This window comes from Microtus oregoni, unplaced genomic scaffold (genome assembly GCF_018167655.1).
Source record: "Microtus oregoni isolate MIOR12 unplaced genomic scaffold, Mior012 000005F_ref0000423, whole genome shotgun sequence".
In the NCBI taxonomy this organism is placed as follows: Eukaryota; Metazoa; Chordata; class Mammalia; order Rodentia; family Cricetidae; genus Microtus; species Microtus oregoni.
This window is the reverse complement of record NW_024543064.1, coordinates 23,708,199-23,735,755: the sequence shown is the minus strand read 5'-3', so window position 1 is coordinate 23,735,755 and position 27,557 is coordinate 23,708,199. Positions and strand designations below refer to the sequence as shown.

General features: G+C 39.1%; 1 protein-coding gene across 6 annotated transcripts in view; it reads right to left on the bottom strand.

Moving 5' to 3' along the window:
* Positions 1-27,557, bottom strand: part of LOC121448473 (S100P binding protein) — a 34,876-nt gene that overhangs the window by 5,320 nt on the left and 1,999 nt on the right. Inside the window, exons 2-7 of one of the 6 annotated variants that reach the window (XM_041652532.1) lie at positions 22,232-22,347; positions 20,861-21,181; positions 20,619-20,752; positions 20,382-20,492; positions 19,871-19,953; positions 18,017-18,108 (exon numbers count right to left, since the gene is read on the bottom strand). In XM_041652532.1, the coding sequence (XP_041508466.1) occupies positions 18,017-18,108; positions 19,871-19,953; positions 20,382-20,492; positions 20,619-20,752; positions 20,861-21,179 (739 nt within the window). In that variant the 5' untranslated portion in view covers positions 21,180-21,181; positions 22,232-22,347. Of the gene's footprint in view, positions 1-18,016; positions 18,109-19,870; positions 19,954-20,381; positions 21,182-22,231; positions 22,348-23,004; positions 23,168-25,122; positions 25,204-27,557 lie in introns of all 6 variants that reach the window. The other 5 variants (XM_041652528.1, XM_041652531.1, XM_041652529.1 and 2 more) reach the window with 5 other exon arrangements.

The window sequence follows — 27,557 nt, the reverse complement described above, 5'->3', positions numbered from 1 at the left end:
TCTGTTGCTGTGTAGAGACACAATGACCAAGGCAACTCTTATAAAAGAAAGCATGTGCGGCCGGGCGGTGGTGGCGCACGCCTTTAATCCCAGCACTCGGGAGGCAGAGGCAGGCGGATCTCTGTGAGTTCGAGACCAGCCTGGTCTACAGAGCTAGTTCCAGGACAGGCTCCAAAGCCACAGAGAAACCCTGTCTTGAAAAACCAAAAAAAAAAAAGAAAGCATGTAACTGATGGGTTGTTTAGTTTTAGAGGGTTTTTAGAGGGTTAGTCCATGATCAGCATGGCAGGAAGCAGATAGGGATGGCACTAGAGCAGTAGCTGAGAGCTTTAGATCCTAATTTGCAGAGAGACTGGGCCTGGCATCGACTTAGGAAAACTCAAAGTCCACCCTTAGTGACTCGCTCCACCCAACAAGGCCACACCTCCTAATCATTCTAAAACAGTTCCACTAACTGGGAGGGGGACCAACTAGTCAAACATATGAGTGTAGTGATATTTTATCTGTATTTTATATTTTAATAAATAAAGTTTGGGGGCTGGAGAGATGGCTCAGAGGTTGAGAGCATTGCCTGCTCTTCCAAAGATCCTGAGTTCAATTCCCAGCAACCACATGGTGGCTCACAACCATCTGTAATGGGGTCTGGTGCCCTCTTCTGGCCTGCAGGTATACACACAGACAGAATATTGTATACATAATAAATAAATATAAAAAAAGAATTAAAAAAAAATAAAGTTTGCCTGAAAATCAGAGTGCAAAACTAAGCCAATAGTCACGCAGGAGACCGGGGTTCGATTCCCCGAGACAGAGGTGATGGATCCCTGTGAGTTCAAGGCTACCCTGAGCTACACAAGATAGATCCAAAACAGATTCAAGGGGTGGTGATTCACACACCTTTAACCCCAGCACTGGAGAGATGGAGACTGGAGCAATATGACTCAGCAGAGAGAGAGGGATATAAAGGGGAAGAAAAAGGAACTCAGTGGAGTATGGAGTTTGAGGAATTGTAGAGACTGGATCTTGCCCTTTCGGGCTGAAGATTTGGTAGAGGTAAAAGGTCTCTGTAGTGGCTGGCTGCTTTGCTTTTCTGACCTTCATCTTGAACCCCAATATCTGTCTCTGGGTTTTTAATTATTCATACTGTATATGAGCTTATGGAGGCCTTCTCATTCAAACTACTACATAATTTTGCAGAGGTTCTCTGAAATATAACTTCACTGCGTGGGTTTTTATCTGTAAGTTCTTGTTATTAAGATTTTATTAAAAATCATATGAAGATAAATGTTCTTAATATCACTTGAAAGATAAAAAATTACAGGTGAAAAAAGTAAACTTGTTTTAACTGTTTAATAACCCAATTCAACTTGTTCTTTTTGTTTTGTTTTGTTTTTCAAGATAGGGCTTCTCTGTGCAAGTCCTAGCTGTCCTAGAACTTGCTTTGCAGACCAGGCTGCCCACGAACTCACCGAGATCCATTTGTCTCTGCCTCATAAGTGTGGGGATTCAAGGTGTATGCCACCACTGCCCAGCTTAAACTTATTCTTGTGTGAGCCGGGCGGTGGTGGCGCACGCCTTTAATCCCAGCACTCGGGAGGCAGAGGCAGGTGGATCTCTGTGAGTTCGAGACCAGCCTGGTCTACAAGAGCTAGTGCCAGGACAGGCTCCAAAGCCACAGAGAAACCCTGTCTCGAAAAACCAAAAAAAAAAAAAAAAAAAAAAACAAACTTATTCAAACTTATTCTTGTGTGACACCATGCTCTTGTCACTATGTGAACTGCTTTTTTAAAAAATGTATTTTATGCTGGGTGGTGGCACTGGATGTCATTGGCTTCCCTGAAACTGGAGTTATGGACAGTTGTTACCTACCCTACTAGTACTCATACTAGAAACAAGAGCAATTAAGTCCTAGTTTTAACAGGGCAAAAGTTCCTTCATCTTGTCTCAGCTGCAGCTGTCTTTTATTTAACCTGAAATTGACTCTGCCCCCTTTGCTACTCCCAAGCTCCCAGCTGTGAAAAGCCCCATAGGAAAACACCCAACCTGTTCTAGAAACTCAGGGTTGAAATGCCCCAGCTAATGGCATGTTTTGGCTTCTGTTAAACTGCTTGCTTGCTTTACTTCCTTCTGCAACTGCTGATCAGGATGTAGTCTTTCTGTGTTTTTTGCCTTTAAAAGCTCCCCATAAAATGCATTTAGGGATGCTCTACAAGAAGTGTTTCTCAGCTGGGTGGCAGCAGCACACACCTCTAATCCCAGCACTTGGGAGGCAGAAGCAGGCGGATTTCTGAGGTAGAGGCCATCCTGGTCTACAAGAGCTAGTTCCAGGATAGGCTCCAAAGATGTACAGAGAAACCCTGTCTTGAAAAAAAAAAATCCAAACCAAACCAAACCAAACCAAAAACCAAGCAAAAAAAGAAGTGCTTCTCTCCAGACAGTCTCCAGCTGGTCTGATACAGAACCTCAGTTCAGACTCTGGTCATGCCACCAACCACCAGCCTTGAAATGCTCGTAGTCTTAACCCTTGGGAAGGTGAGGCAGGAGGACCTACATGGGTTCAAGGCTACCCTGGGCGACAGAGGCCACACCTCAAAAATAAACAAACAAAAACCCAAAAATGAAAAATAAAGAAAACCAGTACCAGTAACACCACCACCACCACCACCCTGAAACCTGGGGCTGGAAAAGAGACTGCTCAGCGCTCACTTTCTTGCAGAGGACCTGGGTTTGGTTCCCAGTATCCACATAGCTAACAGCTATTTGTCACTCCAGTTTCAGAGAATCTGACACCCTCTTATGCTTTCCACGGGCACCATGCATGCATGCATGTGGTACAGACATATCCAGAGACAAAAAATACCCATGTACATAAAATCAAAATAAATCTTTTTTTTTTTTTTTTGTTTTTTTTTTTTAAATATTTATTTACTTATTATGTATACAATATTCAGTTTGTGTGTATGCCTGCAGGCCAGAAGAGGGCACCAGACCTCATTACAGATGGTTGTGAGCCACCATGTGGTTGCTGGGAATTGAACTCAGGACCTTTGGAAGAGCAGGCAGTGCTCTTAACCGCTGAGCCATCTCTCCAGCCCCAAAATAAATCTTAAAGAAAAAAAAAAAAACAAACCCCAAAACCTTAAACAAGCTAAAACTGCACAAAAACAGAAATAAAAATTAAACCCTAGTTTGGAAACAATTTCCCTAGACCAGCAGTTCTCAAATTTTAAGATGTATGTAATCAGATGGAGATTACAAAACAGAGTGCTGGTGGCTAACACCCCAGAGTTGTATAAGTCAGGGGTTTCTAACATTCTTAGTGCTGCTGATCTTGCTAAGAACTGCTTTTCTTTCTAATTACCTTAAAAATGTTAAAATCATCTTTATGTTATCATGTATATATAATATGTATGAAGTATATTAAAATACCTTTTCATAATTAAGAGAGCATTTTTAGGTATGGAAAACTGTAGTTCACTAAGTATATCAATCACACTCCAGGGTCCACGCCCAGGACTACACAAAACAGACTTCTGTGGGGTTTTCTGTGTGCTTTTTGTTGTTGTTATTTTTTATCATATTAGTTTTTTTGTTTGTCTTGATTTTCATTTTTTTTTTGTTTGGATTTGGGGAGGATTTTTTTTGAAAGAGAGAAAGAATATAAAGTTAGGTGGGGGACTGGGGGAAGGGAAAGTGTATGATCAAAATATACTGTATGAAAAAACCCTCAAAATTCTCAAAAAAAATATATACATATATATGCACATACAATTTCTTCTACATCTTTAACCATTACCTAGAACAAGGTAATGAACACAAATTGAAACTAAGGTGAATCCTGTTCATTTCTGAGACAGCAAAAAGATTCTTTTCCTAGTTTTCAAACATATTCCTATAACCAATTATACAAATCTAAACGGAAAACTCAACTTCAATAGGTTGCGACGGGGGAATATTCCCTATCTTTGTGAAAAGTTGAACATTACTAATTATATCCACTCCTCTTTAGAAAGGAAAAACAATGAAAGCTATTTTCTGCGGCAGGCTCACCACTTTTGTTGTTGTTTATTTGTTTGAGACAGGGCCTTACTATGTAGCCCCAGCTAAACTAGAACTCCCTATGTAGACCAGATTGGCCTCAAATAAAGATCTGTCTGCCTTTGTGCCCAGAGTGCTGGGATCAAAGGCATGTGTTACCACACTATATCTGGATTGGATTATGTTTTTAAATACTGTATTGTGCAGAGCTGAACAACTGAGGCAGAATGTGCAATGCCAATGGCAGTGGGCCTGACAGGCAGTCCTATCCCAGCTGTTTAACCACATAAAGGTAGGTTCTGTCATCATTTGTCCCATGATCATGGCAGGCTGGTGTCCCTTGGCACCTTCTTATATCTCAGACATGGAATTTGGGGTCAGGAACTGATTGGCAGCACTGGGAGAAACCATGATGCAGAGTGGCAGCACTTCGGGGACATTCACGGCCATCGGAATAGGTATGCAATGCTAGTCAAGACAGTAACTATGGTAACTAACATTACTAAGTATGTATGTATCAGGTTCCCCACTAGATGTTTGACAAGTATCATCGAATTCTAACAATTGCTAAGAGACAAATGTCATGATCTGTGTCATTCACAAGAAAACTGGAGTTTGGAGAAGACACTCAGCCATTATCTAGTATCTTAATTGGTGAGCCAGGATTCAATCCCAGGTGAGGCTAATAATCCAAAACCTTCTTTCAGGTCATAACTTCAATCTCTTCCTCCAGATTTAGAGATGCTAACAAGAACTGGAACATTTAGATGTTCTCTTCTCTTCACAGCCTCTAACAGATGGGCTTTCTTGGACCAACAGTCAGTATCATGATTTTATTTAAGTTGTGTCTAAAAGGTGGTGAAGATTGTCCTTTGTTCTGTGGCAAAATGGAACTCATTAAACAATAAAAATCCTCACACTTCAGTAGTTCAATGACTAATGTAAACCTTAACTTATAAATATAAAGCTGGTATTGGGGAAAATTCTATCTACTAAGTGGCCTTAAAATTTGAAAAGTGGAACTGCAAAGGCACTGGCTGCCCTTGCAGAGGACCTGAGTTCCATTCCCAGCACCTACATGGCAGCTCACAGTCATCTGCAACTTCAGTTCCATAGGATCCAATACCCTCTTTTTACGTCTGCTATCACCAGGTATATACCCAGTGCATGTACAAACATTTAGATAAAACACTCATACACATATAAAAAGAAATCTTTAAAAAAGCTAGAAAGTGAATTGTGGTATCAGAAGTGAAGAGATAGAGGCAGGTGGATCTCTGTGAGTTCAAGGCCAGCTGTGCTACAAGAGCTAGTGCCAGGACAGACTCCAAAGGTACAGAGAGACCCTGTCTCGGAAAACAAACAAACAAAAAATAGAAAACAAGAGTGAATTCAACCGAAAGCATGGAAAGAAAAGACCAGCAAGCTGAGGTACTTGTCACCGTGCCTGGTGACCTGAGTTAAATCCCTGGAACCTCACACAAGGAGAAAACTGACTCCAGCAAGCTGTCCTCTGACCACAAAGATGTTTCAGCACATGCATGCATATGTGCACACCATACACATAGACAAGTTCCTTTAAGACATAAGTTAAAGTTAGTGAGCCAGGTATAGCGGACACACCCAGCACTTGGGAGGCAGAAATAGGCAGAGCTCTGTGAGTTTGAGGCCAGCCTGGTCTACATAGTTCCAGGGCATTCAGAGTTACATATTGAGAACCCTGCCTTGAAAACAAGCAAACAAACAAACAAATAAAAAACAAACAAACAAAATGAGGTAAGCATTACCACGATCAAGAAAACTAAAGACAATACTTGTAAAAAAAAAAAAAAGTCCTCCACCCCACCCCGCCCCAGACAGGATTTTTCTATGTAGACCTGGCTATCCTGGAACTCACAGAGACTGCCTGTTTTTACCACTTGAGAGCTGGGATTAAAGAGATGCCCCAACACCACCCAGATAAAATCCTTTTAAAAGGAGATGGCAGGATGGCTGTGCTTGCTGTGTATGCCCGATGACGTGAGTTCAAGCCCTAGAACCCACAAAAAAGGGGAAGAAGAGAAGCGAGTGCAAGTTGTCCTATGATCTCCACAAGCAAGCCATGTCAGACATTCCACTTAACATCGCTGTCTACCTCACACATACACAATTTTAACAATCCTTTAAAATAAGAATGAGCAAACTGAGTAAAGGCGACTTAAGACTAAGAAAGTTTACGGAAGTTGGAGTTTTGCCTAGGAAGTGCAAGACCTTGAACTTAGTTTCTACGACCACAAAACTCAATCTATCAATAAATATAAGATAACATAATACAGAATAAAAGAAAAATACTATTAGAGTATTTGTAAATACTGTAAGTAAATGCAAAAAATGCATTTAACAAAATTTGCTAGTTGTTCATGATAAAAATTATCACTTATAATCAGAAGGATATTCCCTAACCAAGTAGGAGCGTCTATGATAAATCTGTATTATCTATAATAAACCTATATCAAATTTAATGTGCTAGAGGCCACAGGCAGTACAGTAAGGCAAGAGAAATATAAGGCTTATAAATTAAAAAGAAATTAACTTCCTTTATTTACAAATATTATAACAGCAAATTCTAAAGTATTAGAAAGTTCCCAAAAGTAACAGGAAAATTCAGCATAATTTACATGATATAGCCAAAATATATATATAAAAAAAAATCAGTGTGACCAAATAAATAGATATTGAAAAAATTGAAATATCATTTAACACAGCATAAATAAGCATTAAATACTTACAAATGAACTTAACAAAATGTGTACAAGACCTGTAATATAAAAGCCAAAACATTGTTGAGAGAAATTTATAAATACATTAATAAATGAAGAAATATATCACAGATGTTCATAGATGGAAGCTGAGGAGAATCAGCAGTCCAGGTCACCTCCAAATACATGAGTTCAAGGTCAGCCTAGGCTATAGGCCGATCCTGTCTCAAAAAACAGCCAGGTATGGTGGTGTACACTTTAGTTCCAGCACTTGGGAGGCAGAGGCAGGTGAACCTGAGTTAGAGGCCAGCTGGTCTACAGAGTGAGTTACAGGACAGTCAGTACTATACAGAGAAACTCAATACCAAACCAACTGAACAAAAAAACCAAGTAAAAATATATTTGCTAACAACAGAGCTATCTGTATAGACTTGTTAATAGCCTAGGCATGGTGGCACATGCATACATAGGCAGGCAGATCTCTATAGGCCTAGTCTACATGAGCCTATCTTTTAAAACAAAACAAAAACACCTGCTACAGAGTGGGGAAAAGAGAACCTGAGTTTGAACCCCCAGCAACTAAGCTGGGATCAGAGGTGGTAGTGCAGGCCTTTAATACCAGCATCTGGGAAGCAGAGGCAGGCAGATCTCCGAATGTACGACCCGCCTAGTCTACATTTAGCAATCCAGGACAGCCAGGGCTAAACAGAGAAACCCTATCTTGAAAAACAAAAACAAACAAAGGGTGTGTGTGTGTGGTTACGCGAACCTACAACCACAGACCTAGAGGCAGGGACAGATCTAGAGAGCTTGTTCAGCTAGCCTAATCTAACCTAGGGGCTTTAATTAGGTAAGAGACCAAAGTAAGATAGAGGAAGTAAGGCCAAGGATGATTAAAGGAGATCAGCAGTCTTCCTCAGGCCTCTGCACAGGTACCCCCCCCACACACACACACACTCAAAAGAAAGAAATTTTTTTCATTTTATTATTATTTTTGAGATATGGTCTTTTTACATATCCCCAGCTATCCAGGAACTCACTATGTAAACCAGGATAGCTTCAATCTACAGAGATCCATCGGCCTTTGCCTCCCTGGTGCTGGGATTAACTGTGTGTCACCACACACAGTTCCTTACTGAAATCTACCTAAAAACCTAGCAAGTGAGTTTTAATTAATATATAAGAATCAAATGAATTTTTATATACTACCACAGAACAGACAGGAATACACAAAGAAACCCTGTCTCAAAGACAGACAAAAAAGTTCAAGGCCAGTCTGGGCTACATAAAAGCTTGAAGACACTGAGGGTTACAAAATACTGCTGAAAAAAATTAAAGATTTGAATAAGTAAGGATCAAAACATTCAAGATACTCATTCTTGCTTAGTTTTATCCAATTTTCTTTTCGGGGGGGGGGGGTTGAGACAGGGTTTCTCTGTGTAGCCCTGGCTGTCCTAGAACTCGCTCTGTAGACTGGGCAGGCCTAGAATTCACTGAGATTTGCCTGCCTCTGCCTCCCAAATATAGGGATTAAAGGTGTGTGTCACCATTGCCCAGCAATTTTACCTAATTTCTATAAATACAATGCAATTTAAATAAAATCCCAGGAGACTTTTTAAATAAATTGACAGGCTGATTCTAAAATGTATACAACTGGGGATTGGAATAATGGCTCAGAGGTTAAGAGCACTGGCTGCTCTTACAGAGATCCTGGGTTCAATTCCCAGCACCCCTATGGCACCTCACAACCATCTGTAACTCCAGTCTTAGGGAATCTAATGCCCTCTTCTGGCTCCTATGATACTGCCCACACACAGTGCACAGACATATATGCAGGCAAAACACCCCTACACATAATAAAATAAAAAGTAAACATAAAATTTATGCATTAAAACAAAGAAAATATAATAGCCAAAATAACTACAAAGTAAAATTAATGGAACATACTAGACTTTTTTTTTCTGTTTTTCAACAAAGGTGCAAAAGGTAAATCAGTCAAAAATTAGTAGTCCTCACAATAAACAGTAAAGAAGCAACTAAAATTCCATCCACAAAAATAATACAAATTTAAAAAAGGAGGAGGAGGGGCTGACAAGACGGCTTGGAGGTGTTTAATCTCTGAGACAGACATGGTGAAGGGAGAATTGATTCCTGCAAGCTGTCCTCTGGTTTTCACCTTCATACTACGTACACATACACTCACACAAAATAATAAATGTAACTTTCAAAAATGAAAAGATAAAGGAAAAAGCAACAAGAAGCAACTTTGGTTTCTATCTTCTACTATGTACAAAGTAATTTCAGAGGGATAACAGAACAGATCTGACTCTAACAGCTAACATTCAAACATATTTGAGCCAGGCAAAGATTTCTTAGCACACAAAAATATAGAATTCATAAAATGAGAAGCTAGAAACAATAACAAAAATTAGATAAATGGTATGGAGATTCTTCAAAACATATAAAAATAAAACTAACCTTTGATCTACTTTAGATAAGTTTATATTATGTATCACAAAGAGCTAAGCATGGCAGCTCATATGTGTAATCCCCATTCAGGAAGAAGCAAAATTTAGGAGGAAAATCACCAATTTTAGGCTGGCCTATATAGTGAGTTTCAAGCCAGTCTGGATTACAGAGTGACATGACACCCCCATCACCCTCCAGACAAAACAAGGCTGTCCGGGAACTACCACAACCTAGAGAGAACCTATCTTAAACAAACAGACTACAAACAACCCAGAAATTCTCAAATGGAGATACTTACAGACCCATTTTTACAGCAGCACTATTCACATCACCCAGGCCAACTAGCTGCATACATACACAACACAATAGGTTAAAAAGGGTGTCTGTCACATGCCATAAAAGAGTCATGGATATATTAAATGAAAAAAGCCACTCCTAAGAAAACAAAGTCTAGGGCTGGAGAGATGGCTCAGAGGGTAAGAGCACTGGCTGCTCTTCCAGAGGCTCTGAGTTCAATTCCCAGCAACCACATGGTGGCACAACCATATATAATGGGATCTGATGTCCTCTTCTGGCATAAAAGTGTACACAGAGCATTCATATAGATAAAATACATAAATCTAAAAAAAGGAGAATCACATGACTAAATGACTCATGTGACACTTACAAATGGGTTAATATAGTGGGCTAATATAGTAAATTTTATACTTTTGAACAGTAATTAAAAAATAAAAAAGAAGCCCGGCAATGGTGGTGCACGCCTTTAATCCCAGCACTTCGGAGGCAGAGGCAGGCAAATCTCAGTGAGTTTGAGGTCAGCCTGGTCTACAAAGTGAGCCAGGATAGTTACACAGAGAAACCCTGCCTCAAAAGTCAGCAAATAAATAAACGAATGAATAACTAAATACATATTAATGGTGGTATGAGAATAGAAGCCAGTCTGAAGGAAATCCCAGTGGTCAAATTTGAAATAAACTGAGCATCAAAAAGAATAGGAGCTGGGGCTGGAAAGATGGCTCTCCAGTTAAGAGCAACTGCTGCTCATGTAGAGGACCTGGGTTCAATTCCCAGCACCCATATGGTAGCTCACAACCATCCATAATTCCAGTTCCAAGGGATCCAACCTTCTCTTTTGGCGTCTAAGTACACACACAATGCACAAAAATACACAAAAGCAGAGCAATTGCACATATAATTAATTTTTAAAAAAGAATAGAACTATAAATAATTACAACTTTAAAATCCATTAGGGCTGAAATACAGCTCACTGGGAGAAGAGGTATTTAAAACATGCAAGCACTTAGGATGGAGTTGTAGGTGGATATGATTGCCTACATGCATAAAATTGTCAAATTAAAAATATTCTAAAAACGAATAAAGATTATATTGAGGTGGAGGTAGGACTCTCTATGTTGTAGTGTAAGGTAATTCAGATGAAGATCATCAATGAATTCTTAAACCATTAGGTAAAGTAAGTTGCTGGGGAATAGGATATTCGTAAGATACTAAGACATCACCCCATAAATGACAGTAATTAGATGGTAAAAATGTACCTTACAATGAAAAAGTTATGTCCATGAACATCTTCACAAACTCGGCAACGTTAGTGTAACAGCCTGTCGCTGTGTCACATATGCCTCCAAGGGTTACGGAACACAAACACGAGACCCTCTAACCGTGGTACGCCCAGAATGCTCAATCTGAACCTAATTCTGCTTCTAGTTTACAGAAACACAGGATATTAATATCAAACTAAATGGCACTACAGAAACAATCAGGGGGCTGAAAAGATGACTCAGCGGTTAAGAGCACCGACTGCTCTTCCAGAGGACCAGGGTTCAATTCCTAGCAGCCACAGGGCAGCTCAGAACTGTCTGTATGCATATGTCCCCCCAGTTGCAGGGAACCCGATACCCTCACAGAGACATACAAGTAGGCAAAGTACTAAACTCAAAAAAAAAAAAAAAAAGGAAAAAAAAGGAAGGAAGGAAGGAAGGAAAAACAGTCAAAGTTTAGAATATGGACGTACCTCTGAAAGAAGTGACTTACACTAAAAGAGATTGAGACAATAACTAAAGATGTGAACCTTCATCAGATTCTGCCTCAAGTTACATTTGAAACACTTATGAAGTAATATTTAAGCCAGGCAGTGGTATGCACGCCTTTAATCCAGCACTCAGGAGGGAGAACCAGGCAGGTCTATATGAGTTCCAGGACAGCCAGGACTACACAAAGAAACCCGTCTCAAAAAACAAAAATAATAAATAAACATAAAAATCTAACCTTATTAATTGAAACATTAAATTTATCTATCATTATCAATGGCAATAAAAAATTTCAGTTTCTGATCAGGACAACTGGTAACATATAACAAGAGTTTTTAAAATGTTTATATACTTTACCTAGTAATTCCACTTCTAGGCATTCATCCTATAGAAATAAGAGTTGTACATAAACATTTATTGACTGAATGTTAACTACAACATTATTAATGAAAATACATATAACCTAATATTCAAAGACAGAATACTTTGTAATTAATACAGAATTTATTCTGATATTTGAGACAGGATTTCATGTAACACAGGCTGCCCTCAAACACTATTTTTTTTTTGTTTGTTTGTTTTTGTTTTTGTTTTTTTGTTTTTCGAGATAGGGTTTCTCTGTGGCTTTGGAGCCTGTCCTGGAACTAGCTCTATAGACCAGGCTGGTCTCAAACTCACAGAGATCCGCCTACCTCTGCCTCCCAAGTGCTGGGATTAAAGGCGTGCGCCACCATCGCCCGGCTCAAACACTATTTTTTAAAAACTATGTTTTTAATGGGGAAAGGGTGGCACTCAAACACAAAGTAAAGCTTTTTTTTTCTTCCACCATGTGGATTCTGCAAATCAAACTCAAGTCATCAAGTTCGGCTGACACAGACTTTTCTCACTGGGCCTCTTCACTGGCTCAGTGTTACTGCTTTATTTGGAGACAGGATATCTCATTCTGTTGTCCAGGCTCCTAAATTCTGGGATTACAGGTATGTACCACCACCCGCTCTTGACTATATATCTTTATTTACTTACTCATTTTTTTTATTTTACTTATTATTTAAAGACTTATTTTTATTTTATGTCTGTTTGCCTACAGTGATCCTCAATCCATGAGTTACAATCCTTTCATAGATCCTAAGATCACTAGGAAACACAGATATTTACATTATGATTCATAACAGTAGCAAAATTACAGTTATGAAGTAGCAACAAAAATAATTTTATGGTTGGGGATCACCAAAACATGAGGAACTGTACTAAAGGGTCACAGCTTTAGGAAGTCTGAGAACCACTGGTCTACATATGTGTACACTAGATGCATTCCTGGTGCTAGCAAAAGCACTGTCTACTACAGCACTGGATCCCTGAACTGGAGTTAAAAAAGATTGTGAGCTGCCAAGTGGGTACTGGGCATTAAACCTGGTCTTCAACAAAATAAGTTAAGTATACTTAATAACTGAGCCATCTCTTAAGATGTTTGTTTGTTTTGATGTTTTGAGACAGAAGGTTTCTCTGTATAGCTCTGGCTGTCCTAGAACTCACTCTGTAAACCAGGCTGGCCTCAAAATGAAAGATCCGCCTGCCTCTGCCTCCCAAGTGCTGGGATTAAAGGTGTGCACTGTCACTGCCTGGCAAGACCCTTGTGTTTAAATTACTGGATATGTGTGTGATATGTGTAGGTGCATGACCCATGACACATCAGTGGAGGTCAGTAGACTTTGATGGAGTCAGTTATCTCCTTCTACTTTGACACGACTCTGGGGATTAAACTCAGACCACCATGCTAATGCAGCAAGCACCTTTACTCACTGAGCTATCTAACTGGCCCTTGGCTAAAAAGATTAATGTGTAAATCAGACATGGTGATGTACCCATGTTATCCCAGCACTAGAGGATTATAAACTGGAAGATTAAGGACAGCCTGGGCCATACAGCAACATCTTGCCTCAAAAAAAAAAAATTAAAATATAGAATAACTAACATGGAAGAGTCCTTAAATAAATTGAGTACAGCTGGATAGTGGTGTACTAAAGATGCACACCTTTAATCCCAGCACTTGGGAGCTTGGGAGGCAGAGGTAGGTGGATCTCTCAGTTTGAGGCCAGCCTGGTCTACAGAGTTGAGTGCCAGGACAGTCAGGACTACAATCAATAAATAAACAAACAAACAAACAAACAAATAAATAAAATCCACAAAAAAGGGGGGGGGACAATTTACAAATTAAGATAGTCCCTTTATAGGCTCTACTTTATAGGAAAATACAATATCCAAATGTTAATTTTTATATTTCTAGGTGGCAGAGTGGATCGAGAGGTTGAAAGAATTGCTGTGAGTTCAAGAATGTCTAGGATGCACTATAAAACCGTATCTCAGAAAAGAAACAAACAAAAAGGGAAAGATGAAGACTATATCAGTACTGTCCTCATTTGTAATATGGAATACAAAATTCTCAAAACTTCAGTGGCTAGGTATGGTGGTTTGAATGAGAATGGCCCCTACAGATCTGTATGTTTGAATGCTTGACCTTCAGCCAGAGATAACCAGTAAGAAAGACTCTTGTCTAAAAAGTTCAAACTCATCTTCGGCTACAAAGTGGTAAGAGGCCAGCCTGGCATAGATGAAGCTCCATCTCAAAGAATCTCCAAAAAGCCTAAGATGGTGCGTTTATGTACACTGAATACTGTATAGGGAAAGAGACATAAAAACGTAGTACTAGGCTAGGGAGATGGCTCACTGGGTAAAGTGACTGGTGTAGAAGCATAAGGACCTCAATTTGGATCACTAATACCCATGTAAAAAGAGCTGAGAAAGACAGTAAATATCTGTAACTCCAGCATTGGCAAGACAGAAAAGTGGATCCCAAGGCTTTGCTGGCCAGCCAGTCTAACTAAAATGGCTGTCAGCTCCATGTTCAGTGAAAGAGCCTGTCTAGAAAAGTAAGGTACAGAATGAAAAGGAAGACATCAGATCACCAATTCCTAGGCTCCATATGCATATGTATGTGTGTGTGTGTGCATGCACACAAACACAGGAAAAAACTAAGGACTGGTGAAATGGTTTGGTGGGTAAAGGCACTTACTTAATCATCATTTATATAACAATTTATATATCTATATACAAATCCAGTTTACTTGAATTCAAAGCCCTGGAACCCACATTAAGGTGAAAGGAAAGAACTGACTCAAAAAAGCTGCCACTTGCCCAACACATGTATATAAACCCACATATCATGAACACCCACACAACAGTAATGAATACAATTTAAAAGCAATAACAACAAACTTTAATACCATTACTGAAAGGAAGACAGAAATATCAGAGACCCAAAAAAATTTTAGAATAACTATATGGGAAAATATTATTAGATGCCAAAAAAGAATTTCCTAAAAGTCAGTTTTTAAAAATCTCATTACAGAACTTTTTCAGTATATACAAAAGTTAAACAGGGAGTGGGGGATAACTTATATACTCCTATGTACTCATAACTCAGTGTAGTGGGAAATTTAGAAGAGTCACTGATTCTGGTTTAAACATCAGAATGAAGTCACTGTTTTTAGGTTTACTTAGGCTTTGAAAAAATCATTTGAGCTGGGCTGTGGTGGCGCACACCTTTAATCCCAGCACTCAGGAGGCAGAGGCAGGCGGATCTCTGTGAGTTCGAGGTCAGCCTGGTCTACAGGAGCTAGTTCCAGGACAGGCTCCAAAGCTACAGAGAAACCCTGTCTCGAAAAGCCAAAAAGAAAAAAAAAAAAAAAAAAGAGCACACCCAATGATATAGTTCAAAATTATGAATTTTGCTCTTCCAGTTCATTTACTATGAAAATTAAGCATTCATTTAAGCATTAATTAGATGATCAGGAAAAGAGAACATCCTCCATATATGAATACTAATACCTCCAGCAATTTAAAGTGTTGGCTTAGTACATTATGCCATGGCTGTGATTGTTTCTGCACTAGAAGTAGGGTTTAATTGTTTTCTCCTATGAAAGGACCGCTGACACTGATACAAGGGGGGAAAAACATTTCCCATAAAGGAACTTTTAATATTGAGTTATTCACACTACGAGGAAAAAACAAAAAACACTTAAAACGAAAACCAAACAAGAAAATTCTAAGTTCTGGGTCAGCTGTGCTAGCTCATGCTGCAGCAGTAGAGCCCCACCTATCACTCCTTGGAACTCAGATGTTGCCTCCTACACTGATGGGGCCCTAGGCAGAAAGGGTTGACAGGCAGCTAGCAGCCAGAGAGCTCCGAGTTTCCTCTGAATCTTTCAGAATTCTATTCTGGGTAGTCCAGTTATTTAAAATCTGTCTTACATAGGGTAAATGCATTTCCATATGCCACTGCTTCTTCTTCTTTTTTTTCCCCCAAGACAGGGTTTCTCTGCAGCTTTGGAGCTTGTTCTGGAACTAGCTCTTGTAGACCAGGCCAGACTTGAACTCACAGAGATCCGCCTGCCTCTGCCTCCCGACTGCTGGGATTAAAGGCGTGCGCCACTACCGCCTGGCTGGATTCCAGGATTTTGGCAGGGACTTGGGGAATTCCCCACATCAGGAGCAGCAGCAAGTGCAATTGTTAAATGTTTACTGCAAGGAAATGGAGTGAAAGTGAAGGAAAAACAGGTGACCCGGCTTTCTTCCGGCAACTCCTCATGTTGCAAGCTTAGAGAGAGGAGGCTATACCATTAAAGACTTGGTCTTTCTGTAACTTAATTCCCAATGTTCTAGAGCCGCTGCAGGATGAAAAGTCAGAAAAGGCTGGGTCAAATGTAGAAAATACACTTGTATTTGCACAAACTAAACTACATTACTCTCACTTGCAAACAGGTTCTTGGTGGCTCAAGTTCCATCTAGTCAACAGCAGTGCTAGGATATACCCAGAAGTCGCGCCAGTGGGATGGCTCATCAGGTGAAGGCACTTGCTGCTATGCCTAATGACCTGAGGTCAATATTTGGGACCCACATGGTAGAGAAAACTGACTCCTACAAGTTAAGTTGTCCTTCATACACGCATTGTGGCTGCACACCCCCACCTACATGCACACATATGTACAAAAGAGATCAAATGTAATAAAAATTAAATAAAAATAAGCCTAGACTTTTGTTTTTTCGGCCACTGAAGTGTTGCTTTCTCATTGCATCTCTAGCTAGTCTTTGCAAACAGGGCATAAATTGTAATTTTGAAGAGGGACTGCTGCATGAGAAAGATGCTAAAATGTGAGCAACTGCACATACCTCAAATGAAAAAGGAAACTATAACTAGATTACCAGTGCCAATTCCTAAGTCATAAAAGAAGGAGAAAAATAACAACTAGGGTTTTTGTTTGTTTGTTTTTTTAACAAGCTTGAAGATGCACAAATTTCTCTAAGGCCTGCCCTCCGACGATATGGGTAGGAAAATATCTTTATTTCCAACAGACCTAACAGTTCCAACAAAATAATTTCACAAGCAGAGAACTAAGAAATGAACACCAGTGATATCAAATTGCTTTATAAAATCTTGAGTAAAAAAAGAAAGGAACTTATTTTTTAATGATTTCTCCTGACGGATGTCAGCATTCTACCTTTCATGTGTAGCCTTAAAAACAGAAATTACTATTTAAGGTCTTTTCAAGAGAAAGAAGACTCCTCTCTGCAGAACATCCTCCAAATCTCTCACAGAACAGATCTGGAGTCCGATGATAGCTTATGCCTTTTCTATGGAACACACCTAGAACATCTTTCTCAATCATCTCCATTCTTCCCAAACACAAATCCCTCCTCGTTTCTACATTACTTTAAGTGTATTTCTTTAGAAAAATAAACATTTCGTTAGTGCAATGATCTTCTCTAGTCTAAGAATTCCCAGCAGGTCAAGCAAGACCCACTGCTACTATTCCTAATCTTCAAACTTAATACTTGTAGAAGTATTCCACAAAAGTCTGTTGAACAAGGAAAGAAGCTAAACATTTCAAAAGACAGAGTGACCTCTATGGGAAGAATTCTTTTATCAGTATAAAGCCTCCTAATATCCCATGCCTTCAATTCTGCTCCTTTCTCTTTAGGAATTTCCCATTAACCCTAGGTCAAACTGAATAAAACAGTATAGTAAGTATCCTGAGGGCTGGAGAAAGAATTTCTCCACTTTGACTTGCAACAGTTTCAGATGAAGTACCTGGAGATTATCTTGAAGGATCTAGGAAATAGTTCAGAATTATTTTAAGAGCTTGTACTGAGAAGCCATGACACAGGATGAGGCTTTAAATGCTCAGGTAACAGAGAAAATAATTCCACATTTTAAAGTCACAAAACTAGATGGGCGGCGGAGGCACATGCCTTTAATCCCAGCCCTCAGGAGGCAGAGGCAGGCGTATCTCTGAGTTTGAGGCCAGCATGATCTACAAGAGCTAGTTTCCAGGACAGGCTCCAAAACTATGGAGAAATCCTGTCTCAAAAGAACCAAAAGAAAAAAGAAAAAGTCCCCAAACAATAATTAGTAAAGAACATCACTTCATCTACTTCTACTAGTTAGCAGAGAAAATAATAACGACAACCTCCAGTTTAAAAAAAGCATTAAGATCTGTGTTATAGCCCTCAACTATAGGGGAGAAACTTGTTGGCCTTTGCACAATTATTTGCTTAAATAAACCTTAGAAGTAAATTCTGGGATAAAGATTTCTTCTTCATAATTTAAGAAAATTCAAAACATTCATGGAAAGAAAATACATGTTTTATAAGCCATTCATTGGTTACCATTACCTTGGTTGGATTCCCCTGGGTCTTCTATATGAGCAATGACTTTGCTGAGATAAATGTCCTTCTTTTTTTCTAGATCTGACTGTGAAAACATCCTTGAAAAAAGCAAACCAGGTGGAAAAGTAGTCCATTAGAGCCATGAGCACAGTGCTTTGTAGAAATGTCACAAACTGATGATTGTCAACCAACTTCCAGAGGCAATGTTAGTCAGTACAAAAGTGAAATCAAGTGTAGAATTTAGAAGTCAAGGAAGAAAAGAAATGTAACTCCTGATAACAAAGACTATCAGAAGGTAAAAATAAAGTAGCTCATAGAGAGAGAAAGCATTTGTTGAGTAATTCAAGTTTGGCCACACAGAAAAAGTTGAAGGAGATTAAGGCAATCATGGTCCTAGCAAGAGCAATTTCTGGTCCTCACTCATATTGACAGCTCTGCTTAAAAAGAATCAGTAGATGAAAATATTGACACTGTAAATTTATTAGTGTTCCAAGTGGCTTGGTTTATGTGTTTTGGTATAATTTCACTCTTAAATTCACAAAGTGGGGCTGGAGAGATGGTTTAGCAGTTAACCATGCTGGCTGCTCTTCTAAAGAATCTGTTCAATTCCTGCTACCCACAAAGCAGCTCACAACTGTAGCCCCAGTTCCAGAGGATCTGACACCCTCTTCTGGCTTCTTGTGGGCACTGTACACACATGATATACAAATATACACATAAGTAAAACACCTATACACAAAAAATAAAAATAAGATCTTGCCAGGCAATGGTAGCACATGCCTTTAATCCCAGTACTTGAAGGCAGAGACAGGCAGATCTAAGTGAGTTCAAGGCCAGCCTGATCAACAAAGCAAGTACCAGGACAGCCAAGAATGCTACACAGAGAAACACTGTCTTGAAAAAAGAAAAAACAAACCAAAAAGGACTGGAAAAAACAGAGTTTTCCTCAATTAAGTGGAAAAAGAAATAAAACAAAACCCATAAAACTAAAATTTAATGGCAAATAATCTTATTTGTCATTTTAAAAATGTTTAAGGCAGAATAAATATGCCGTAAGTGTATAACAAATTTTCTTTTTTCTCAATTGTACTTTAAGTAAAGGAATTGGATTCAATCTATAAAGTAGCTTCTCCAGTACATTCAACTGAAAATGGCCATGTATAGATACTGCCATCTCCTGGTAACAAAAAGGTAAACTAAAAAGATGCCTCAAATTTGCAACCCTAATATTTGCCTCCAGTTGTATGTAAGAAAAGAGAAATAAGACTAAACGGTCTAATAAGTAATTTTAGCCTTTTTGGTTAATATTCTGACTTCTCATCAAATATGTGATCAGGCCTCTTCATACATGAAAGAAATTTTGTATTTATATAATGTTTTACTAGCATGCCTTTTTTAGTTTCAAAATAACCTTGGGAGGTTGTAGAAAGGGCATCATTAGTTTCATTCTGACACAGAAACTAAACTGAAGTGAGGGATTATTTGATTTGCTCAAGATAACACAAATAGGTAGCTTCAGAATTTCAAGTTTGCTTATTCTTCCTGCAGGATTTCCTGCCCACCTCCCACCCCCATACTGAGAACATACTGGGAAGGGAAGAAAGAAATGAAAAGAGAACCACCAAAAACTCAAATGGGGAGGGGGCTGGAGAGATGGCTCAGTGGTTAAGAGCACTGACTGCTCTTCCAGAGGTCGTGGGTTCAGTTCCCAGCAACCATATGATGGCTCGCGACCATCTGTAATGAGATCTGGTGCCCTTTTCTGGTGTGTGGGTATACATGGAAGCAAAATGTTGTATACATAATAAATAAATCTTAAAAAAAAAAAAAAAAAACTCAAATGGTTCTATGTCACACTACCTGGTTCTGGTCTGCAGGACAGGAATGACTTTGCCCAATCTTCTCTCAGCTTTCACCTCCCCAGGGTCCTTGTCAGGGGCATGCTGATTTGTTGTTGTTGGTTTCCAGGGCAGAAGGGAGGAAAACAATAGGAAAGATAATTACCAGTTATAAGCAATTTATAATTTCAGCTGTATCAGATAGCTGAAAACATCATTATGAGAATATAATTTTTTTAGTTGCTTTGTTTTTCAAGACAGGGTTTCTCTGTGTAGCTCTGGCTGTACTACAATTCGCTCTGTAGACCAGGTTGGCCTCGAACTCACAGAGATGCGCCTACCTCTGCCTCCCAAGTGCTGGGATTAAAGGTGAGCACAACCACCACCCAGCAAAATTCTTTCCTTTTTTTGGTACTAGGGATTGATGCTAGCACATGCTAGTCAATACTCTACTGGGGAATTAAGTACATAGGAACTCTTTCTGAGTGAAAATAATAATTTCATGTCTACTGTGTTGAGAAAAATGTACTTACTCTGTTCGATGAACTGGACACAACTGGATTTCTCACTTCACACCCCGATTTATGTGATCCACTATTTTTCCAGGATGATCCCCTGTTAGGTACCTCTGAATGGTTGGAGATCTGAGAGAACACAGGGTTAGGTTTCTTACTTTCAGGTACATTTTTATCAGAGACAGTTTGTTCGATGTTATTGTTTGAAGGAGAAGAAAGCAGGGGCCCATCCCAAGCAGAGTTACTGGGACTGACCCCTTCAGGCTCAGTGCAACGTTTACTCTCATTAGGATGAAGGTCATCTTCTCTCGTCTGTTCCCCAAGGGAGGCAGGTTTTTCCGTATCTTTGGAGGAATCGATCTTGTTCTTATCAAGCACAGGATCACAAACTGTTGGATTAAACGGTGCAACAACAGTTACTTTTATAAGATTCTTTTCAAGTACAAAGTGTCTGTTCAATGATTTACTAGGAGTTGGTCCATGACCAATTGATGTACTTAATTGAGGTAGTTTGAAGAAACCAGGGGTCACAGCTGCTGGTCCCAAGCTGCGCAAAGGATTTTCTTGAGGAGTACCAGGTAGGGTCTGACACTTTCTGTCTCTACACTCATCATGCCCACCGTCATCCTTCAACAGCATCTCAATCTCTTCCTCTGTGAAACTGAAATGGCCATCGTCTTCCTCTCCATCGGAAAACTCCAACAAGGAGTCATCCAAGTCATCTTCAGCGAAGGAACCCCAAGGACATGAGGCACTTGCTTCAGGCAAGAAAGAGGAGCCAGAAGACTGTTCAGAGGGCAATAGTGAGCACGTCATATCTGAAAAAAAACGAGAAGGTTTTGTTAAACAACAACAAGAAGTAACTTAAACTAACCCAAACCCACTAAATATACAGAGGAAGCATCCTAGTATCTCAAATCCTGTGCTTGCACTGTGGTTTTTAACTTGAGAAATAATTAAGATATTATCCTTACCAGCATTATGGAAATAAAAAGTTTGAATAAGATACTTTTTTCTGATTATGACAAAATTAAGATGAATGATAATCAAGGTTAGTGAGGCTGTAGAGACAAGCACTCACTACTAGTAAGAGTATAAATTAATATAATACTTTGCAAAGAGTAACTTGGCAATACCATCTAATCTAGCAATCTCACTTCTGGAAATTTATCATATAAAACTACCTACTACAAACATACATAAAAACACATACGGATGGTCAAAGCAGTATTATTCAAAGTGGTCAAATATTAGAGGCAATCTAAATGCCCACCTCTAAAAGAAATGTTTAATAAAATCATTCATGTCAAATACATTCAACTATTTAAAAGCACATTAAAGCACATATGTACTACCATGGGATGACTATAATATACAAGCAATTTACATGTTTTTAAAAATGTTCAGATACCAAGTTTACACTTTTAAAAAAGAAAACACATATTACTTTCCTATTTTAGTGGCTAAACCTGGAGCCTCACACATGTAATTCAAGACCTCTACACTGAATTACATCCTAGACTATTTTTTACTTTTTAATTTTAGAAAGGGTACTACTAAGATGCTCAGACTGGACCTAACTTGCCCTATAGCAAAACCAAACTTTGAATTTGCAATCCTCCTGCCTCAGCCTCCATAGAAGCTGGGATTCCAGGCCTGTGATCCAACTGAAACATACTATTTTTTTTTTAAATAAAAAAAAAAAATCAGGAGGAAAGTGGGGGAAATAGATAAATGTTACTGGGTATAGCGGTACATGCCTTTAATCCCAGCACTCAGGAGGTAAAAGCAGGGGAATATTACAGGACAGACAGAGCTATACAGTGAGACCCTGCTTCAAAAAACAAAAATTAAAATGTCTTCCATACTGTGTGGAGCTGCTGGAGCAATCTCTGCCTCTGCCACGAGACCAAATGGAAAAAGGTTTCAACTCCTGCCGTTGTTCCTTTCAGGAGACTTGTCAAAGTGATTGACTCCCACCTTCCTGCAGGCACAAAGAAAATTAAAGGATCTTCTCATCACTTTCAACTTAGCTAATTACAAAGTCAACTGCATTATGCTTCAAGGTGTTCCATCTATTAATTTTGATCTTGATTTTTTTAAAAATACCAGCAAGTTGGATTATTTTCAGTAAAGAACACCAAAGAGAAATCTTTAGAAGAAAAAATTATGCAACTAAGAACTGGTTTAGTTCCTCCCAACAACTGTCACTTTCTTAAGATTATTGTCTGCTTTAGTGGGGTAAATAAGAACTGGGAGTCCTCAACCCTAAGACCTGGCACTGTCACTAACAAGCCCGATCCACTTGTCGCTAAGCCATTTGGTTTCTTTCCTTGTAAAACAGAAAAGCGTAGGAGAAAGAGGACGTCAAAGATTCTACCAAATTCTAAAAATTATGACTATACCAAAAACCAATAAACCCCTTTCCTACTTTTAATATATAAAAATACAAAGAAAAAGTCAACAAAGATATAAACACAAATATTGACTATTACAGGGTCAAGCATCAACATCGTTCTATTCTTTTTCTTCTTGGATGTTTACTTGTATAAATAAAATGTAACATGGGGGTAAGGGATATGGCTGAGTAGTTTAGTGCTTGCTTAGTATACATAAGGGAGCTGGGATTACAGACACACACCTTCACACCTACTTATGTGATACAGGAGATCCCGTAGAAGGCTTTGCTCATGCTAGGCAAGTGCTTGTTTTCCGAGAGTCTCACACAGCTCAGGCTGGCATCCAAATCGCTGTGTAGTAGAGGATGGCCTTGAACTGATCCTCCTCCCTCCAACTCCCAAGTGCTAGAATTAAAGAAATTACCTCTACACTGGTTTCCTTTACAGCTTTTTTGTTTTGTTTTGTTTTTCGAGACAGGGTTTCTCTATAGCTTTGGAGCCTGTCCTGGAACTAGCTCTTGTAGACCAGGCTGGCCTCAAACTCACAGAGATCCTCCTGCCTCTGCCACCACTGCCCTTTTTAAACTGTAAAGTTTCCTTCACTTTACTAGTCTCTATATCTTTGACTTTCAGCTTTAATTCATATATTCCTTCAGTAATAATTTTCCGAGCTACACAGTATGTCTCCATGATGTCCGAGCTACACAGTATGTCTGCCTGCATGCCAAAAGATGGCACCAGATTTCATTAAAGATGGTTGTGACCATGTGGTCACTGGGAATTGAATTCAGGACCTCTGGAAGAGCAGTCAGTGCTCTTAACTTCTGAGCCATCTTTCCAGCCCATCTCTATGATTTTTTAAAAAAAATATATATAATTCCCAAATTCCCAAAACATATAAGTCTTAAGGTTTTTGGTTGTTGTTTGTTTGTTTTTTGAAACAACAGTTTTCAGAACAGCCCTGGCTGTTCTAGAACTTAATCTGCTGACCAGGCTGTCCTCAGACTCAGAGATCCACCAGGTTCTACCTCCCAAGTACTGGGATTAAAGGTGTGCACCATCATGCCTGGCAACATATAATAATGTTAGCAAGGAAACACCAAATATTAAGTTCTAATATGAGATAATATAAAATGGTCTAGACAATAAAGCACTAAAGAAAAAAGAGGAGAAAATACAGTATTTTATAATTAGAAGGGATCTAGTTAACTCAGAGTGGTGGGCCATGCATGGTGGTGCATGCCTTTAATCCCAGCACTAAGGAGAAATGGGCAAACTCTGAGTTCTAAGTCAGCCTGGTCTTCATACAGATTCAGCCAAAGCTATAGAATCTCAAAACATCCTGCATCTAAATAAATAAATAAAAGTAAAATAAAATAAAATAGTGTGACTAGGGTAAAAAGTAAAAGTGTATTTTTGGTCTAGTGACTAAGTTGTTTTCTAGATTAAAATCATCTTTTTTGACAGCAGTAATAGTGCTCACTTTTAGAAAGCTGAAAGTACTGATAAATTTAAGAAACCTTGTGCCTAGGGTGGTGGTGGTTCATACCATTAATCCCAACGCTCAGGAGGCAGAGACAGGTAGATCTGAGTGAGGCCAGAGTGGACTACCAAGTGAGTTCCAGGACAGCCATGGCTGTTACACAAAGAAATCCTGTCTCAAAAATCCAAAAAGGAAAGGAAAGAAAAGAAAAGAGAAAAAGAAAACTTGTGCCAGCTGTAGTAGTGCACACTATAATCCCCTACTTGGAAACCAGAATGGGCTACAGCAAGGATCATTACTACCACCACCCCAAAAACCAACAATTTCAGATTATTAAACAGAAATATCAAGGCACTGAACTCAAGCAACTTTCTTGTGTTTTCGAGAATGGGTTTCTTTGTGTAACCCTAGCTGTTCTGGAACTTGCTCTATAACCAGGCTGGCCTTTAATTCAGAGATCCACCTCCCAATGGCTGTGATTAAAGGTGTGCACCATTACCACCTATTTGACAACTACATTTCTTAGAAACCCTTCCTGGGCCACTGCCCCCTCATCCCAATCACTCCAAAAAATATAGTTCAAGCACTTGTGTGGCCAAATGCACTGTTTACTAAGTTTTCATAGTGAAAGCTGGGAGAAATAAAGTAACTTAAGTTCACTAGAAAATAATGCCAGGACAAGAATCCAAACCAAAGACTAATTCCAAAGGCAATCTTTTCCTAACTCCTGTGACAGACTTACCTCCAGGGTCAGTTAGCAAATGGAAACATTAGAATTCAAATATTGGCTTCTAAATTTGGTATGCTTGCTAATAAACTATGGATATGTAGATATTGAAGGCAAATTTTTATTACTTGGAAAAATAATTTAGGATACCTTAAAATGAATCAGAAGCTGCTCTTGACCTCACAGATGTTGGCCATCATCCAAAGACACAAAACTGGCTCTTTCGAGCTTCTTTCATAATGTCCCAAATGGCAAAAGCATCCAAAACAACATCATAAAGAAAGACAGAAATAAATTTTAGCTCACACAAATCATTTTCTTTGCAAATTTCCTGAGTTTCAAAAATTTTTATTATCATTTAAAACAAGTAAGTAGTTGTTTGGTGGTGCGTGCCTTTAATTCCAGCACCCGGGAAGCAGAGGCAGGTGGATCTCTGTGAGTTCAAGGCCAGCTTGGTCTGCAGAGCTAGTTCCAGGACAGGCTCCAAAGCTACAGAAAAACCCTGTCTCGAAAAACCAAAAAAGACAAAATAACAATAAAACCTTGTAACATAATGAACCTTCACAGTAACCACTCAGCCACCTGAACTACAACCTACTGCCAACCTCTAACTCCATTCATTTCTTCCCTTTACTGGATTATTCTGAAACAAAGCTCAGGCACTACATCATTAGTTCAATGGCTAAAAGCACTGGCTGCTCTTCTAAAGGACCTGGGTACCATTCCCAGCACCCACATGGAGGCTCACAACTGTCTGTAACTCTGGTTTCAAGAGATTCCACAACCTCTTCTGATCGCTGCAGATACCAGACATACATATAGGCAAAGCATCTATACACAAACATACACACACAAAAACAATAAAAATCTTAAACTCCTAAACTCCTGTTCAAATTTCTAATTATCTTATTCATATTTTTCAGGCTCAAGGAAAAGCAAACACACTAGCATCTAAATAAGGCCTACAAAAATGCAACAGACTAATGTCTTCTAAAGATTTCCCACCTTTTCCCCACCGCAATTATCTATTAAAGGAAGTTTCTATGGACACATATACACATCATGAAATTATAAAATACACCAAATTCAGGATAGCAAGAACCAGTAGTGGCAAGAAAGTAAGAATAGCAGGAGATATAAAATCAGTCTTGTTATTTTTTTGTTTTGTTTTTTGAGACAAGGTCTCATATAGCCCAGGCTATTCTGAAACTTGCCAAGGATGTGGCCAAGGATGACCTAAATTTCCTGATTCTCCTTCCTTTTGTTGCCTCCATAGAACTATGGGAACCATACCAAGTTTTTTTAATCAGTAACAAGAAACTCAACAAATATAGAGATGAAAGATAAACCTGGACAGTAAGTATAATTATTATGCTACCTTGCTTAATTTTTTATATATTTGAAATATGTAATAAACATTACTTTTAGGGTAGGGGATGGCTGGATGGCTCAGTGAGGAAAGGTACTTGCCCCATAGGACTGGTGATCTGAATCCAATCTCTAGTGCCCAGGTAAAGACAGAAAGAACTGAATAGGTTTTTGGACCTCAACTCCCACACCACGCACAGAAATTCACAAACCACACACTACATAAATTAATAAAAAAAAAATGGAGCCAAGTGGTGGTAGCTCATGCCTTTAATCCCAGCACTTAGAAAGTAGAGGCAGGCAGATCTCTGAGTTCTGAGTTCAAGGCCAGCTTGGTCTACAGCAAGTTCCAAGACAGTCAGGTATAGAGAAACACTGTATTGAAAAATAAAAAACAAAACAAAAGAATTTGGTTTTGGCCTTTTTGAGACAGGGTCTCACTGTGTATCACTGGTTGGCTTGGTACTCACTATGTAGACAAGGCTAGTCTTAAAATTCTATATGGGTATGGTAGAATACACCTTTAGTCCCATTACTCAAGAGGCAGAAACAGGTGGATCTTTGTGAGTTCAATGCCAGCCTGGTCTACAATGTTAGTTCCGGGCCAACCAGGGCAGCGGAGACCCTGTCTCAGAAAAATAAAGCACAACACCAAAAACTATAAAGCCAGTGTAAAAAATACATCAAATATACCCCAAGTCTCAATATTTCTCCCTATAAAATAGGAAACTTCACAGCACATCAGTTTCACAAGGTTATTAACAAGAATTAAGAATTAGCACACTACAGATACAATTAAGTGGTGGCTACGGTTATTATCTCAACCCACAACCTACATCTCACATCGAAAAGCTTAAGCAAAGGGGGTGGTAGGAAAACAGCTAAACTGGTAAGAAACTTCCCCTAGACCCATTTTAGAAATTATTCAGCATAATCTACTGAGTGAAAAATTTAGCCATTGTCACCAAACCAAACTGGATGGATAACTGAAACATCAGATAAATTCTCCAAATTAATGACCCATGAAATATCTTGCATTAGAGGAACTGGGCTAAATTCCAAAGACCTCATTCATTTGAACTCTCTGAACTTCAATATAAATGAGCCCATTCATTGTATTCCTAGCATTTAGGAGGGTGAGTTCAGGGCTACCTGAGGCTCCACTTCCAATTTCAAACCAGTATGGGCTACACACGTGAAAGGAGGGAAGGGGAGGA